At 39.5% G+C, this 14,226-nt stretch overlaps 1 protein-coding gene across 5 annotated transcripts in view; it reads right to left on the bottom strand.

Moving 5' to 3' along the window:
* Window positions 1-14,226, bottom strand: part of KCNIP4 (potassium voltage-gated channel interacting protein 4) — a 389,884-nt gene that overhangs the window by 176,771 nt on the left and 198,887 nt on the right. The window contains exon 1 of one of the 5 annotated variants that reach the window (XM_036381676.2): window positions 1-251. The exons of the other annotated variants lie outside the window; for them this stretch is intronic. Within the exon in view, the coding sequence (XP_036237569.1) occupies window positions 1-100 (100 nt within the window). The 5' untranslated portion in view covers window positions 101-251. Of the gene's footprint in view, window positions 252-14,226 lie in introns of those variants that run through there. 5 annotated transcript variants of the gene reach the window in all.

Genomic DNA, 14,226 nt, shown 5'->3' with positions numbered 1-14,226 from the left:
CTTCTAAACCTGCTTCAATCAGCCCAAACTGTTCCAACACTTTTACAAAGAGCACAATCACGATCAACACCGCTATCATTTCAAGCCCTTCCAAGTTCATGGTGAGTTAGGTCATGGTCTGACCACCGCCACCGAGGAAAGTGTTCTTCTGCCCGGCTTTCTTTGCAAAGCCATTAAACTAGGCGCGGAAGGCTCCTGCGAGGGAAGGGGGCGAGTGGGAGGGGAGCGCCAGGGAGCACATCCCGGCTACCCCAGCGGAGGCCAGGAGAGGCGGCGGCTCAGCTCCGGCCTGCCGGCACTGCCCGGCTCGGCACGGCCCGGCTCGGCACGGCCATGCGGGCAGCGAGGGCCGGCCGGCGGGACACACCCGGGATAGGGACACACCCGGGATAGGGACACACCCGGGATAGGGCCCCGGCAGAGGCCGGCGCTGCCGGCGGGGGGAGCCGCTCCCGGGCTGGCGGCGGAGCCAGCGGCGGGCGCGGAGACGTTGCCGCGGCAACGCGGGGAGCGCCGGGCACGGACACGGACACGGACACGGACACGGACACGGACACGGCAGGACACGGACATGGACACGGGCACGGACACGGACACCGGCAAGGACACGGGCACGGCGCAGCCCAGGACACGGGCACAGCCCTGGGCACAGCCCCGGACAATGGCATGGGCACAGCCCCGGGCACTGACACGGGCACAGCCCCGCACACGGGCACAGCCCCGGACACAGCCCCGGGCACGGGCACTGACACGGGCACAGCCCCGCACACGGGCACAGCCCCGGACAGAGCCCCGGACGCGGGCACAGCCCCGGACAGAGCCCCGGACGCGGGCACAGCCCCGCGGAGCTGCCCCGGCGCTGGAGGGGCTCGGGGTGGCACCGCTGGCCCTGCAAGGGGCGGGACGGGCAGCCGGGGCACGAGTCCCATCGCCGCTCCCAGCTGTGGCTGGCTCCAGCCGGAGGATGTGTCGGTGCGGCACCTGCCAAGTTCTCCGCTAGTTACTCCCGGTAAATCAGCTGCCTCGGTACGATAACATTCCACCTGTTGCATGTGGCAAGTAATACACAACATTGTATATGTAACAGCAAGCTAGGAATCCTTTTTTTGTTGATTTGCTGGGGGGAGTTGTAATTATAGGCAAAAAAAAAAAAAAGCTGTCTCAGATTCTTTAAGGCTTATTCTGTGGGCTGATTTGGAAAACAAAAATTGAAAAGACAAACAAAGAATCATAGTCTGAACCTTGGAAGGGACCTTAAAGATCATCTAGTTCCAGTCCCCTCACCACAAGCAAGGGAACACCTACCACCAGACTAGATTGTTCAAAGCTCCATCCAACCTGGCTGTGGACATTTCCAGGGATGGGGCAAGAAAAAGGAGAAGCAAGTTCATTTTTTTATTGTTTCTCACTTCAGCAATATTTTCTAAGCAAAGTCCTTTCCATGGAAACGTTCCCAGTGAAATACAGGAATGCTGACCTCAGGACTGAACTGGTATCTTTAACCACAAACAGCCACTGGCCTACCTGCAACACTCTGCAGGACTGGCATTGTCACATACAGTGTATTCATAGTTAAGGATTTACTCTTTAAATCCCTTAAAAATTTAGCATCTAAGAAGACATTTACAATAGAAAAACAGCACCTCTATTGCAGCAAAAAATGAGCAGGGGAACAATTGCAACTAATTTAATCCTGTCTGGTAGAGCACTGTCCCCCTCATGGTTGAAATAAATTACTGCCAAGGGCTCGGTTTTCTTTCTTTCCTTAGATAAGATTAAAAAAAAAAATCATTATGTTTTGTGAGAACTGGCAGAAAGTTCTAAGTCCCCTGGGTATACTTGCATTATAATGGGTGTTGTCATTACTGAAAACAGTGGAATGAACTGAGAGTAATGGCACTAACAGATAGACTATAGGTACCTTTTTTTGTACAGTGATTAGATAAAGCCTTACAGCATAATGTTCATGTGTCACTATTCTATGATTTTTACTCAGGATTGGGCTCACTGAAGCTGGTTAAACTTTTTCTGTCAGAAAATCTATGTTTCAACACTCCATCCTAAATATCTCAGTTCTGCAGGCAGATTTTCATTGGGAATCTTTGCTTTTACTTGCTGAAAACTTTCTCCTTATGTTCTTTTTTTTTTTCTCTCATTCAATCTTTGTTCCAAACAAGGCTAAATGTCTTCTCCCTGTAAGCCATTTTATCAATGGCTGTAAGGGAAGTAGGTCTAGCTTTCCTTCAATGTGGAACTAAAATAGGTTATCAGCATCAGGAAAACAACATCTGCAATCTTGTATGCCTTCACCCAAAGGGAAACAGCTTGTGTTTGGGTATGTGCAACTTCATCACCTGAAAGGACACACTCCTTTTTATTAATAGCTTTTGGTAATATTGGTCTGCTGAAAATTTAAAAATGAAAACACTTTTAAAGGACTTTTTTAAAGGTACTTTTGTGGCTAGTTCCACTTACTCAGGGCTGAAAGCAAAAAAGTGGAAAGCAGAGCTTGTGGTGGCAGTGCTGCAAAGCTGGCAGCTGCCATTGCCTGCAAACTGGGACCCCATGGCTGGCAGTGACTAGACAAACAAACATGTCAGGGATCTGCCTCCTCAGGTATCAGCAAACTGAGGAGTGTTTCCCAGAGGTGTAGGTCTACTGAACCTATGCCAAATTATGACTCTTCTTCCAAGAAACAGAAGAGAAATGAAGAATTAGTTTTACAGGTAGATGCCAAAGCACAGTAAGAATGATAATCTCCAGGGAAGGCAAGGTTTTTGCAAGAAAGCTGTGACTAAACTTCTGTTTCTCAAGTGCTGTGAACTAACCATGATAATGCCTTTTTTCCTCCTTTTGGATATGACTATAGGTAATCTAATGTTTAATACATCTTCACTCATTAAGTCATTGCTTTTGAGAAAAACAAAAGGTTTTTATAAAACCTTACAATATTTCTCCGGTAGGAATACAAACAGCACAGATCTGTCTCTCACCTTCACCTTCTTACCTGCTTAAACATGGACCTGACTCAATGACAGGTAGGGTTACAAACTGCTTGATGTTATTTGTCTCTCCAAGTACCTTGCCAAACACAGTGATGTGGTGTATTGTTTTATTTTTGGCTCTCCATGAAGACCAAAAAAAAAGTGATCTTCATTTACTTATACAGTTCTATCTAAACATGACAGGAAGAATAAAGCTAACAATCAAAGTATTGACATACTATTTTTTTTCTCTTGCCTAACTACAAAAGCTTCAATGTATTGTAGAATTAGTGTTCTAGTAGGAATGCAGGAAATAGGAATAGGAGGAAAGTTATTAAGTCATAAATTACACGCTGTATAGGTTTTTTATACAGAAGAGCATGAAGGCTTGTTTTACTTATGTGTAACTGCAAATCAAAGGTTTCAGTCTTAAAGTATTATAAATGCTGTCTCCTTTTCATCGAAGCATTTTGCAGCATTATATTTTACTGTGAGAATAAATATATTAAATTGGAGTCATTGGTTATATTTTCAGCTAGGAACATATCTAAATAGTCACTTCTCATCTTGTGAGGGAGCTGTAAACCACAACACAATGACTCCATTTACTTTACCATGACTAAGATCCTCGATACCATTAATCTTAACTGCTATTGCTTAATGCTATATATCATGAAATGTTAATGTTAAAAAAAGAACCAATCCATTTAGACTGAAAATGATGAGGTGGTCTACAGATGGAGTCCCAGTAATGGTTATAATTCTTCCTTACACTTCATTTTCTTACAGTCTTATGTTCATTTGGATGCTGGTAAGCCACTCCCAGATTTTCAGCATGGCTTCCAGGAGGACAGTGACTAACCTCTGATATTCCTCACCACCTTTCAAAATAGTTTATGGGAATCTGGCCTGCAGAAATCAAAATCCATTGGATTTGTTTAAAACATAAAAGATTAGTGACCAGAGCTAAACTTGATGGCCTTGGATAAAGCAGTGGGGGCTGCACATGTGCAATACCAGATTTGGGAAAGGCTATCATTAGTGGGGGAACGTTAATGATAGAGTTAATTGGCAGAGCTGGGTGCAGAAGTCAATGCACTGCAAGAGAAAAATAAAATGCAATACCACTGGGTCTCCCATGCCACATATGAAGTCTGAGAACGAAACCTGTAATAGAGGACACAATTTCTTGATTTTTAACAGAAAAGACTTAAATAATACTTTAACAGTAAAAATCATTATGTAAAGCAAGAGCAGTCCAATGATTGCTTTATAAGCAATGTCCCTCCAACTTATTATAAAGATTGATAATATTTTTGCCTATTTTTAATAAGAACAGCTTTGAATAAATATTCCAACATACAATAGAATCATTAAAATATGTATTCCATGTATTTAAAAGATCATAGGTTTTTGATCCTAAAAGGGGAAAACATGCTCTTTCTTTCCAAAGAAAATGGACCAAAAAATCTTAATGTATCATAAATTCAAATAATTTATTATCTTAGCAGCTAGCTGTTATTACACTGCAGTCTCCCTTTTTCTCACTCTTAAATTTACTACTAGCAATATAAATTAAGAGAATGAACTAAGACATTATTTTTAAAAATTAAATAAATAAAACTTAGTAAATCTTCCAGCTCATCAAATCACAGAGAAAACCAGAAAAAAGGTGCAAACTTGTCTCTTTTAATTTAACACTTTTTCTTAGTAATTATTTAATGAATCTGAAAAAAGTGACAAAATGCTATGATGTATTCAGCCACTCTAGATGTTAACTCTAAGGGCCAACAATGCAACTTCCCCTATAGGCATTAAGCCAGCATGACTTCTGTAGTTTTCCCAGATTAAACAGAGGTAAAAAAAAAAAAATCATAGCATTCTGACATCACAGTGCCTTATTTCTACCTTTTCACAACTCTTATCTAAGTTTACATCCTGAACTGTGCCCAATGTTTTTCAGCTGTCACAATGCAAGGAGCTGCCACAGTTGAGTCTTGGCGATGCTTATGTCATGTCAGAAGATGCTTCCCTGTCCCACACAGAAAGCCATAGTTACTGATCTGCCCCTAAAGCAGCAGTTCAGACCCATGGCAGCAGGCAGCAATCATTCCAGGGGCTGGCATGGAGGTTGTATCTCTGTGCAAATTGTCTCCCATGGTGTGAGCAGGGCAGGGCATGAGGCAGCCATGAAGCAGAAGTTCTGTCTCTTCACACTGGGTGCATAGTTAGATGGCAATACATAAATCCTGTGCTTTTACAGGACTGATTGAAATAGAAAAAAATTATGCACAGCAATTACTCATAAGCAGGCTTTTCAAAGACTAACAGAAAACAGCTTTACATGATGTAGTTCCAGCTGAAAAGTACACCAGAAGATCTGGATAATATCATAACATCACTCCAGTTTTGGGTTGCTATAAATGTCAGAAGCAGCACAAAATCTTTCAATACATAACTTATTCTTTATAACCTTCTAAATATTATGTGGGTATTCTGGAGCCCTTAATATGGAATTATGTTCCAAGTTTATCCATTTCCATGCAGTGAAAACATGGCTCCCTGAATCTAGTAGTGTATATTTCTGGAAACTGTAACACTTACTGTGACCATGAACAATGTCATTAGAAGCCAGAAATTTTCTCATCACATACCGTTCTGATAACTCCATCTTTGCTACAGGGGTTTAAACCTCATTAAAAATAAAAAAAATCTTCAAAATTTTCAATGCCTTAAAAATGTCAGACAACTGTATTTTAAAGCTGTCTGTGGAAACTGAAGATGGAAAATATTTGGCTATTGTAATTCCACAGCTGCAGTTCGATGGTTTCTTGTGATTTGTTTGTGCTACTTCTTTATTAACAAGGAATGTTTTTCAAGTGTTTGAGGGAACGTACTGATCATTTTCCAAACTACAGAAAAATTCCTAGACTTTCAAAGTCACATAGAATGACAGGAGAGTTACCAATTGTCATTTGTAAAACTCTCATGCATCTTCAACAATGAAGAACTAATGTGGGCAGCTTAATTTTGATTTTTGCGATAGTCCCAGCATGTCAAGCGATGGTGCTTTATGAAACTTGATTTGATTTCTCTGAATAACCCAGGGCCACAAGGAGCTCAGTGCCACATACAGCTGTGGGATGTCTGCACAGGTGGCAGCAGGCCTCCAGCAGCTTATTTCACCATGGTTCATCAGGCCTGTTGGTACACATGACCCACACCTGCAGTGCATTTCAGAGATGGTGTGATTCTGCCGAGGCATGAGTGTGTGAGTTAACACTCATGACACAAATGGTTTCACTGGAACATTCCTAGACATGTCAGTCCTGCAGTCTTTTAACCTGGGTATCACCTCTTACTCATTCCTCCCTTTCGGCTTAAAAATCTCATGTATATTTAATGCCTTCAGAGCAACAGCTCTAAGATTCAGTGTTTCTTCCATGCCCAGCAACTAAATCTTTAATGCAGGCTTCATGGGTTTGCTTCTCAGCTATTGTGACCTCCTCTTTTCTGTCTTTGTCCAGAGCTGCCTTGCTCCTCTTTATCCTTAGGATACTGCCACAAAATTCATCTTTCTTGCTTACCACTCCAACAATTTCAGTCTTCCCTTTGCATTTCTAGTGGATCCACTTCATCACATGCAAAATTTCTGCTGTTACCTTCAAGGCCAGTCTTAAAATACTACTGCCATACCTACTCACTGTTGACTTTTAGAGAATATTGAACTGTTAATACACCCAAGTAGTCATTTTACCCTTACTTATTCATAAACTAGACCTTATTCATAAGAAATGTTTCTGGATTTAATACAGCCCCTTAATATTCTGAAATATTATTATAACTGCATGTGGATGCTGACATTTTTGAAGTCACAGCTATGGAAAGGGGGTGAGAAATTAATGAGAAAATGTAGTAAAATTTTCATCCAGATAGCAATGTGAGAAGACACATCTTAAATAATTAGAAATATCATTAATAATTAGAAATAAATTCTGTGGTTTGCTACCTTTTTTGCTACAGATTATTGGAAAACTGTCAGGCTTTCTGCAGACTTTAGCTGTGAACATTGCATTAAGTTGACTTTATCACAAATATGATTAGGAAATGTATCTGTAGCCTTAAAATAAAGAGAATGACAGAAGAGTTCCTCCAGTTCAGCTGATGCAGCATGTGGATGTTCTCCAGACTTTTCCTTCTAATCCCTTGCTGGTTCATTAGCAGTTCACTGCAGACAAAAGAGACTTATGCCAATCAACAGTAAAAATCCCAGGAAAGCCTAGCTCACATGCCGTGGAAAACAACTTGAGAGTTTGGAGAAAGACAGCATTTTTCATAGTTCTGCTTTTAAAAACCCAGAGAATCACAAAACAAGACAGAACCAACAAGCTAGGGAAATCTGAAGCTGATGTCTATAGAACCCTTCAGCCTAACTTAAACCCTAGAGTGCTGTTAGTCCAAAGAGCAAGCTCCTACTTTGCCCAGAAGTTTTTATTGAGACAAATAACAGAACAAAAGAGTGGCAAGTTCTTTTTGTTTGTTTGTTTTTCAGACTGGTTATACAAAGCCAACCATCATATATTAAATAAATAAGGCAAGCTGTCAGACACTCAGTTTCCAATTCTGCCCTATTACCTACTTGGAGCACTATGAAGGAGCCCAACAAGTTTCTTCCTAACAATTTGAGAGTCTTTAAATTTCTTTTCTGCAGATCTCTACCATGTATAAATCTGATACAGAGAAATCCATGTGCCTAAGCAAAGCTCGTTTCAGGTTCTCAATTTTGCTGGGAGTGTTGGTTTGGCAGGAGGGTGATGCTAAGCCATCTTATTACAGACTCATGAAGGGTGCATGAGGGTGCCTGAAGAATCATGGGGGATGGCACCATTTTTCTCGTGGTCAATAAAACACTTACAAATAACTATACCAACCATATATTTAATAGTATTTTTTATCTCACTGATAACCCATGACTACTAATAATTGTTTTAAACCATCTGATAAGGATAGATGGATGGACTTTTTGTGTGAGCAGCTACACAGAAACACACACTTGGGTGAGCATTCTCAGCAGACAGTCCAAACTACATCTGTTGCATGTGTGGTCTTTACAGCACACATTTGAAGAACATTAGTGCAACAATCCAGAAAGACATAAAGCACTGACATTTTTTAATTAAATGAAAGAAGTTTTCTGTGCATTGAGCACCAAGACTTAAGTATTGCTAAACTCAGCAGAAATATTCTTAAATTAATAGGCAGGGACCTCTCATTATTTAAATTTTTTCTCCCTTGCCTGTCTTTATGCAGTATAAATGCCTGTATCACCACTTCCTTCCTCATTATTGCACTATATGATTTCCAGGGAATATTTTTCTTTATAAAGTGATCATTTGCATATAAAAATATGTATTATTACAGATTCATAATTCTATTGGTTCTTTAGTCCTCATTTATTTAGTCCTCTGTGCTGTTTGAAAGCTACTTTTATTTAAATTCATATTTGCTGCACTGGAAAGATTAGGTCTTGATTTAAGCCTTCTCCACTTCAGTCTGTAAGGTGAGTGTGTTTATGTGTGAGCTGGTAACCTTCCAAAATGGTCTGAAAATTTCTGGAGCAAAGACAGACCCAGTGGAGACACAAAGAACAAACAGGACACTGAAATTTATTTACATATTAATTTTTAAATGCACCAAGAGACTATTGCTCTTTCATTTTAATCTTTTACAAGAATTTCTATAAATGGCCAGGAAATATTTCCTTTGTTTTTATATTCACTAGCAATATATAATGAAGAGAGCTTTGAATGTTCCAAGGAGTTCAGCAATGTAAAATAACATGAAATATGACATGTAACCCATCTCATTTGTCAAAACAAACAAAAACCAAGTAGGACACATGCAAAGCTTCACTACAGTTAGGTATTTATTTCTTTTGCTTTCTCTGAATAGTCTCATTGGCTATTTGATAAATGGTCAATCCCCACTGAGTAAAAGAGCCCAAATTTTCTCCTCATCTCTTGAAAACATAAAAGGGCTTACTCTAGTAGCAAGGTTGAGCACCTTAAGGACAGGCATCAGAGGATGCATGAGGTGCATGATGGCCCAGTAAAAATCTTTCATGCAGCTGTATATCAGTTTACATGACAGAGAAAGAATTCATTTCCACAGGCTGCCAGGTGATTAAAATATTCTGCAGAGTAAAACAAACAAACAAAATTGATTGCTTCCCTTCACATGGAAGATTTAAAAATGTAACTGACGCAAGTAGACTGTGTCTGTGCTCTCTGTCTGGAAAAGCACTAATGCTAAAATTTTGCTAGATAGGTTAAAACCAAAACCATTTAAAGACTTCTAGACAAATATTATGAGATCACCTGCAAAACCAGTAAAGTCTAAAACTAAATGGCAGCAAAGGAAGAGCAGTATGGAAGAAGGAAAAGAGATTCTGAAACACTTTCTTTTCCTCAAGCTGGGAACCAGCGAAAATGGAAATGGCATCCTAAGATCGCAACATAGAAATTAATTGTAGAATGTAAATTACATTTACCCATGAATATCAGAGCTTCTCATATCATAGGACAGGAGAACTGTGAAATTAAATATATACATACAACATGGTAGTGGCTGGAGGTATACAAGTCTTATATTCCCTTTGCATTATCTGTAGGCTCCTCCTTTGTAACTTCAGGTTGGGTTTTCTTCCCTCTGAGAACTATCCCTCTGATCTATTTGCAGTGTTTTGCATCAGAAAAGAAAACCCTGAGCCCTGTATTTAAAGCAAACAGCAGGGTCTGGCAAAGGAAACCCTTGGGAGCAGAGGTACTTGTCAGTGGAGAACTTTTCCACAGAAATGCAATGCAGCAACACTGATGGTTGGAGGCACAGTCCACAACTTCTTTTCAGTCTTGCTGCATCTTAGGAAGGCAGACCATAGAAAGATGTCAAGATGAGTTTGTTTCTGTTTCCCAGTATCCACCTGCCCCACAATGCAGGCTACACGACTTCCTCAGGGAAAGTAGGGACCCTGCAGTATCCAACTGCGTAAATTCCACTTCACAGGAATAGAACCGGGCTCAGGATTTTTCCCATGGCTTTACCTCTAGAAATGTTAAAAATCTAAAGCCATGATTTTTGGTGCCTGTTTTGAAATCTACCTGACATGACCTGTATTTAGTATTTAATTAAATACTTACTGTATTTAATTGCTGGAAGAGTTTCAGGTCTCTAGTTTTAGAGCAGTATTTTCATCTCATTGCTTGCAGAACTATTCATTTAAGTATACTTTATCTTGATGTTCTCTGGCTTTTTGTATCCTTGCTTTTTGTATCCTTTTCCTGCTGCCATTTCCAGTCACTAACAGTGTGTGTAATTCCATAGCTTTCTCTTTTGGACGAAGTTCTCACTGCTGTCCTTTGTCCCCAGCACCAGCAATTTGAAACGTAAACATCAAATTACAAGGATAATGTTTGCTTCTTCCAGGCTCTATTCTGACCTGTTACTACATTAGAGACTACCTTGCAGTTGAGCCACAGATCACCATATTCTGACAATCCAGTTGTGTGTCAAATGAGTTATCTCAGACCAGTCCTTTATCCATGTCACCATGCATCCGTTTAAACCACCTCTTCCCATCTCATGTCTCATTGTGAAAGTGAAATATCCATGTAATCTTTTCTATATTGCCAAACCAGAAATACTGGTACAGTAAAACAAAGCATCCTCTTTGAATTTATCAAAATACAGAAACATTTACTCCTCAGTGAATAACATTTTGGTATGAAATGCATGTGATGCTCTACCCAGCAGAGTAATCAGTATTGGATTTCTGTTCTACTGTCTATGCTCCACTATGGTTGCATTTATCATCCTCAATACATGACCTGTGACACCTTAACAAACATCTTTGCTGCGCCTTTCCACCATGACCTATTTTAAGAGTTCTGTCGTTTCTACATAGGGATGCACAATATGGTGGGTTTGACTACAGGAAAAACTGAACTTCCAGCACAGGTTTTTTTTTTCACAGATCCACATATTCTTCCAGATTTTATCCTTCCTAGGTGTCTGTACAACATGCTAGTTAAGACTAGAAATCACAGGATAAAACACTTCTAGAAAGAAAGCCCAGGAGGTAGCTTTTTTGCTTAAAAATAGATTTAACCCACCTGCCAACCTCTGTAAACATAATGGAGTAAGTTGTCTGATAAATGGAGGGAAAATACCAAAGAAGTATTTGATAAAATATTCAGAAAGAACCAGAATTACTTTAAAAACGATATTATAGTCCCTAAAACTGCTAAGCCATGAATCATTGGTACAAAACTCTGTAGAGTCTTGGAGTGTGAGCTAAATATTTATGTGTCTGTTCTAACAATATTGTTTGTGATGTCAGAGTAATGCTGATCCTTCTTCTCAATGAGATGTTAATTAATGTACTTAATAGTTGCTTAATATGCAACTACTGCTTAATATTAGTGGCTTTCAAAAGTCATCACTATTAGGCATTTCCCAGCTTCTCATTTAAAAAAAAATGAAATAGGTAGTAAAGGAACAAAAACTTTTGTCATATTAAGACCCAATAATTAATGAAGTATGAAAACTTTTGAGATAGGCCTACAATTAAAGACGCTGTGCAGACAGGTAAGGTGTCATGGGTAACCCAAAATGCCATTGCATTCCATATCTGTGTGTGCTCAAAATTGTTATAGTCTCTTTAGGACGCTTGTAAAGGGAGTGGGGTGGTACCAGAGGCTAAGCTTTGAAGCTCTGTCGTGAGCTTTTTACCTTGCTGGGCTCTTGGTCTTTGCTTAGGCAGAGCTCTCTGGTCATATTGTTTGGCTCTTGGTTTCTTGCTGTAGGGCCAAGGCAGTGCTTTTCCTTTAAGGGTTATTTTTTTTGTTGGTTTCATCTCACTGCAGTTCTCAGGTTTGAGCTGCTTGCACCCCCACTCTGACTTGCCATCAGCCCCCACTCCAGGAGAGAACACTGGAGTTCCCCAGCCCAGCCACTGGGGAATTCTCCTTGACCTGGAGAATACCAGCTGGAGCTCCAGCTGGGAAGATGGCAGAGCAGGGGGAAAGACTGACATCTTCTCCGCCCTTGTCCTTTGACCCACACCCTTGGCTGAGGAGCGCCATCCTGGCAGGGAATGTGCCTGGTGGTTTTGGGTCTCTCTGTTCTGGGGAGTCTGCCAGATTCAGCAGTTTTGTATCTGGTGGTTATCTCTTAACTGTTGCTGTTCCTTATAACAGTAAACTGTTATTTTTTTCACTGACATCTACTTGGTTTTTGTTTCCTTTTTGGTGGAAAGGAATTGGTTGAACCTATAAAGAGAGGCAACTCAGTCCAGAGTTCTTTAAATTGTCTTAAACTAAGACAGAAGATTATCAGACTTTCCTTGGCTTGGTGTTTTTTGTTCATATGGGGAGAATTTTCAATGATCCAGAATAAACTCTGAGACATTTTGAAAAACTGCATGGTTTGCAGAATTGTTCCTCAAGCTGATGACTTACATGGGCGAAACTTGTTCTATGCATGAAGCTTTGAATCTGTCCTATTCCTGAATGACTACTTCATATTGTGGCAAAAGTAGTGGAAGTATCAAGCTAAAGATTTAATAGAATAGCTATCTGAAACCAGAGCCATATTTTAGCAATCACTATCAGAGGTGCTGCTGAGAGTTATGTTAATACAGAACTTACACTTCAAGTTCCACAATCAGGATCACTGCAGCTGAATGAACCCACAGAAAACATGGTCTTAGAAACCATAGAAAAGAAGACAACAATAACACTCCCCCTCCCATATTTACCTTTGATACAGAAGACTTAAAATATAGTAAAAAATGTTCTGTGGGAAGCATCAACTAAAAAAAATTCAATTTTTTTTTCAAAGAACGGAGACCCAGTTGTACAATTTTAAGAGATCTTAGAAATCCACCTTGTCCAGTCTCTTGCATTGAAATTTAGTGATTTTTTTTTATTAAAAAAATTTAAAAATTAGAGCACACACCCCTGAACTCTAATGCTTAAACACTCTCTGGAAGTTGAACTCAACCCCAACCCAGTGTTTTCCCCATTATTTTTTCTTCTATTTGATTCAACTTAATTCTTGTCTATTCATACTTCTCTGTAAACCAATTTCTCATGGAAGCAGATCTGGGGTAAAACATTTAAACTGAAGCTACTAGAATTCTTTGAAGCATCACCTAATTTTCATATTTTCATATTATCCTACATATGATGCACTGGTACATTTATGTTTTTTTAACTAGAAAACTGAATAACTAAGATGCTCTTGCTATTTTTAAAACAGTTTTTCACAAATGGAAAACAAAACAAACAAAAAAGTTTTTGGGAAATGCATTTTCCTAACATAAAAATATAGAATTTCAGAACCATCCAGAATAATTTCTAACTCATTCCACAGCTGTGGGAAACTTAACTTTCATTCACACTGACTACTGACTACTTTGCTTTTATAATGTACTCCTTCTTCATTTCAGTTAAGAGCTTCCCTATGCATTGACTGTTTTTATATATATTCAGAATGTCATCCCAGGTGTATGATAGCCTAACTGATAAATGTTAACAAAATAAAACAAACCATCTAATCTTTATATTTGAATGAAACATGATTGAACTGAAAAATCTGGTGTGCATATGCTTTCTATTTAATCAGCAAACCATTGAATGTCTTTTTCTATGAACTCATTTGGCCCCTCAAATTATGATCAGCTTCAGCCAGAAAAATTACCCAAGGTGTACAGTGGAGATCAGCACATATCCCAGACTCATATAAATGTTATAGTCGAGTTCACCAAAAAAAAAAAAATGAAAAAAGCAGTGTCTGGATACTCACAATCTCTTTGTCCATTGCACTGGGAAAGAAAGTCCTGCCAGAAACCTTGCAAATACCAAGAATGTCTGCAGAATGATTTTGTTTTTCAAGCACTGCACTTACTGAAAGATAAACTAAATTAGATGTAGCCATGGGGTTCCTAACTTGATAAAAAAATTATATTTTTTAATAAATATACATTTATATTGTTAACTCAAAAAAGCCAGTGTTTGCTGTGTGAAACAAATATAGCATTGATATGCCAGTTTTGGCTGGAGAGTCAGCTTATTCTGTAATAAATGTTTATGACAAGATCAATTTCAGGGAATTTTGATCAGAAATACATATTTCTGACCTGATGAACTCTTTTAGACAAATTCTTCATCCCAGCAGATAAACT

Source organism: Molothrus ater, chromosome 4, assembly GCF_012460135.2.
Source record: "Molothrus ater isolate BHLD 08-10-18 breed brown headed cowbird chromosome 4, BPBGC_Mater_1.1, whole genome shotgun sequence".
In the NCBI taxonomy this organism is placed as follows: Eukaryota; Metazoa; Chordata; class Aves; order Passeriformes; family Icteridae; genus Molothrus; species Molothrus ater.
This window is presented reverse-complemented; position numbering and strand designations above follow the sequence as displayed.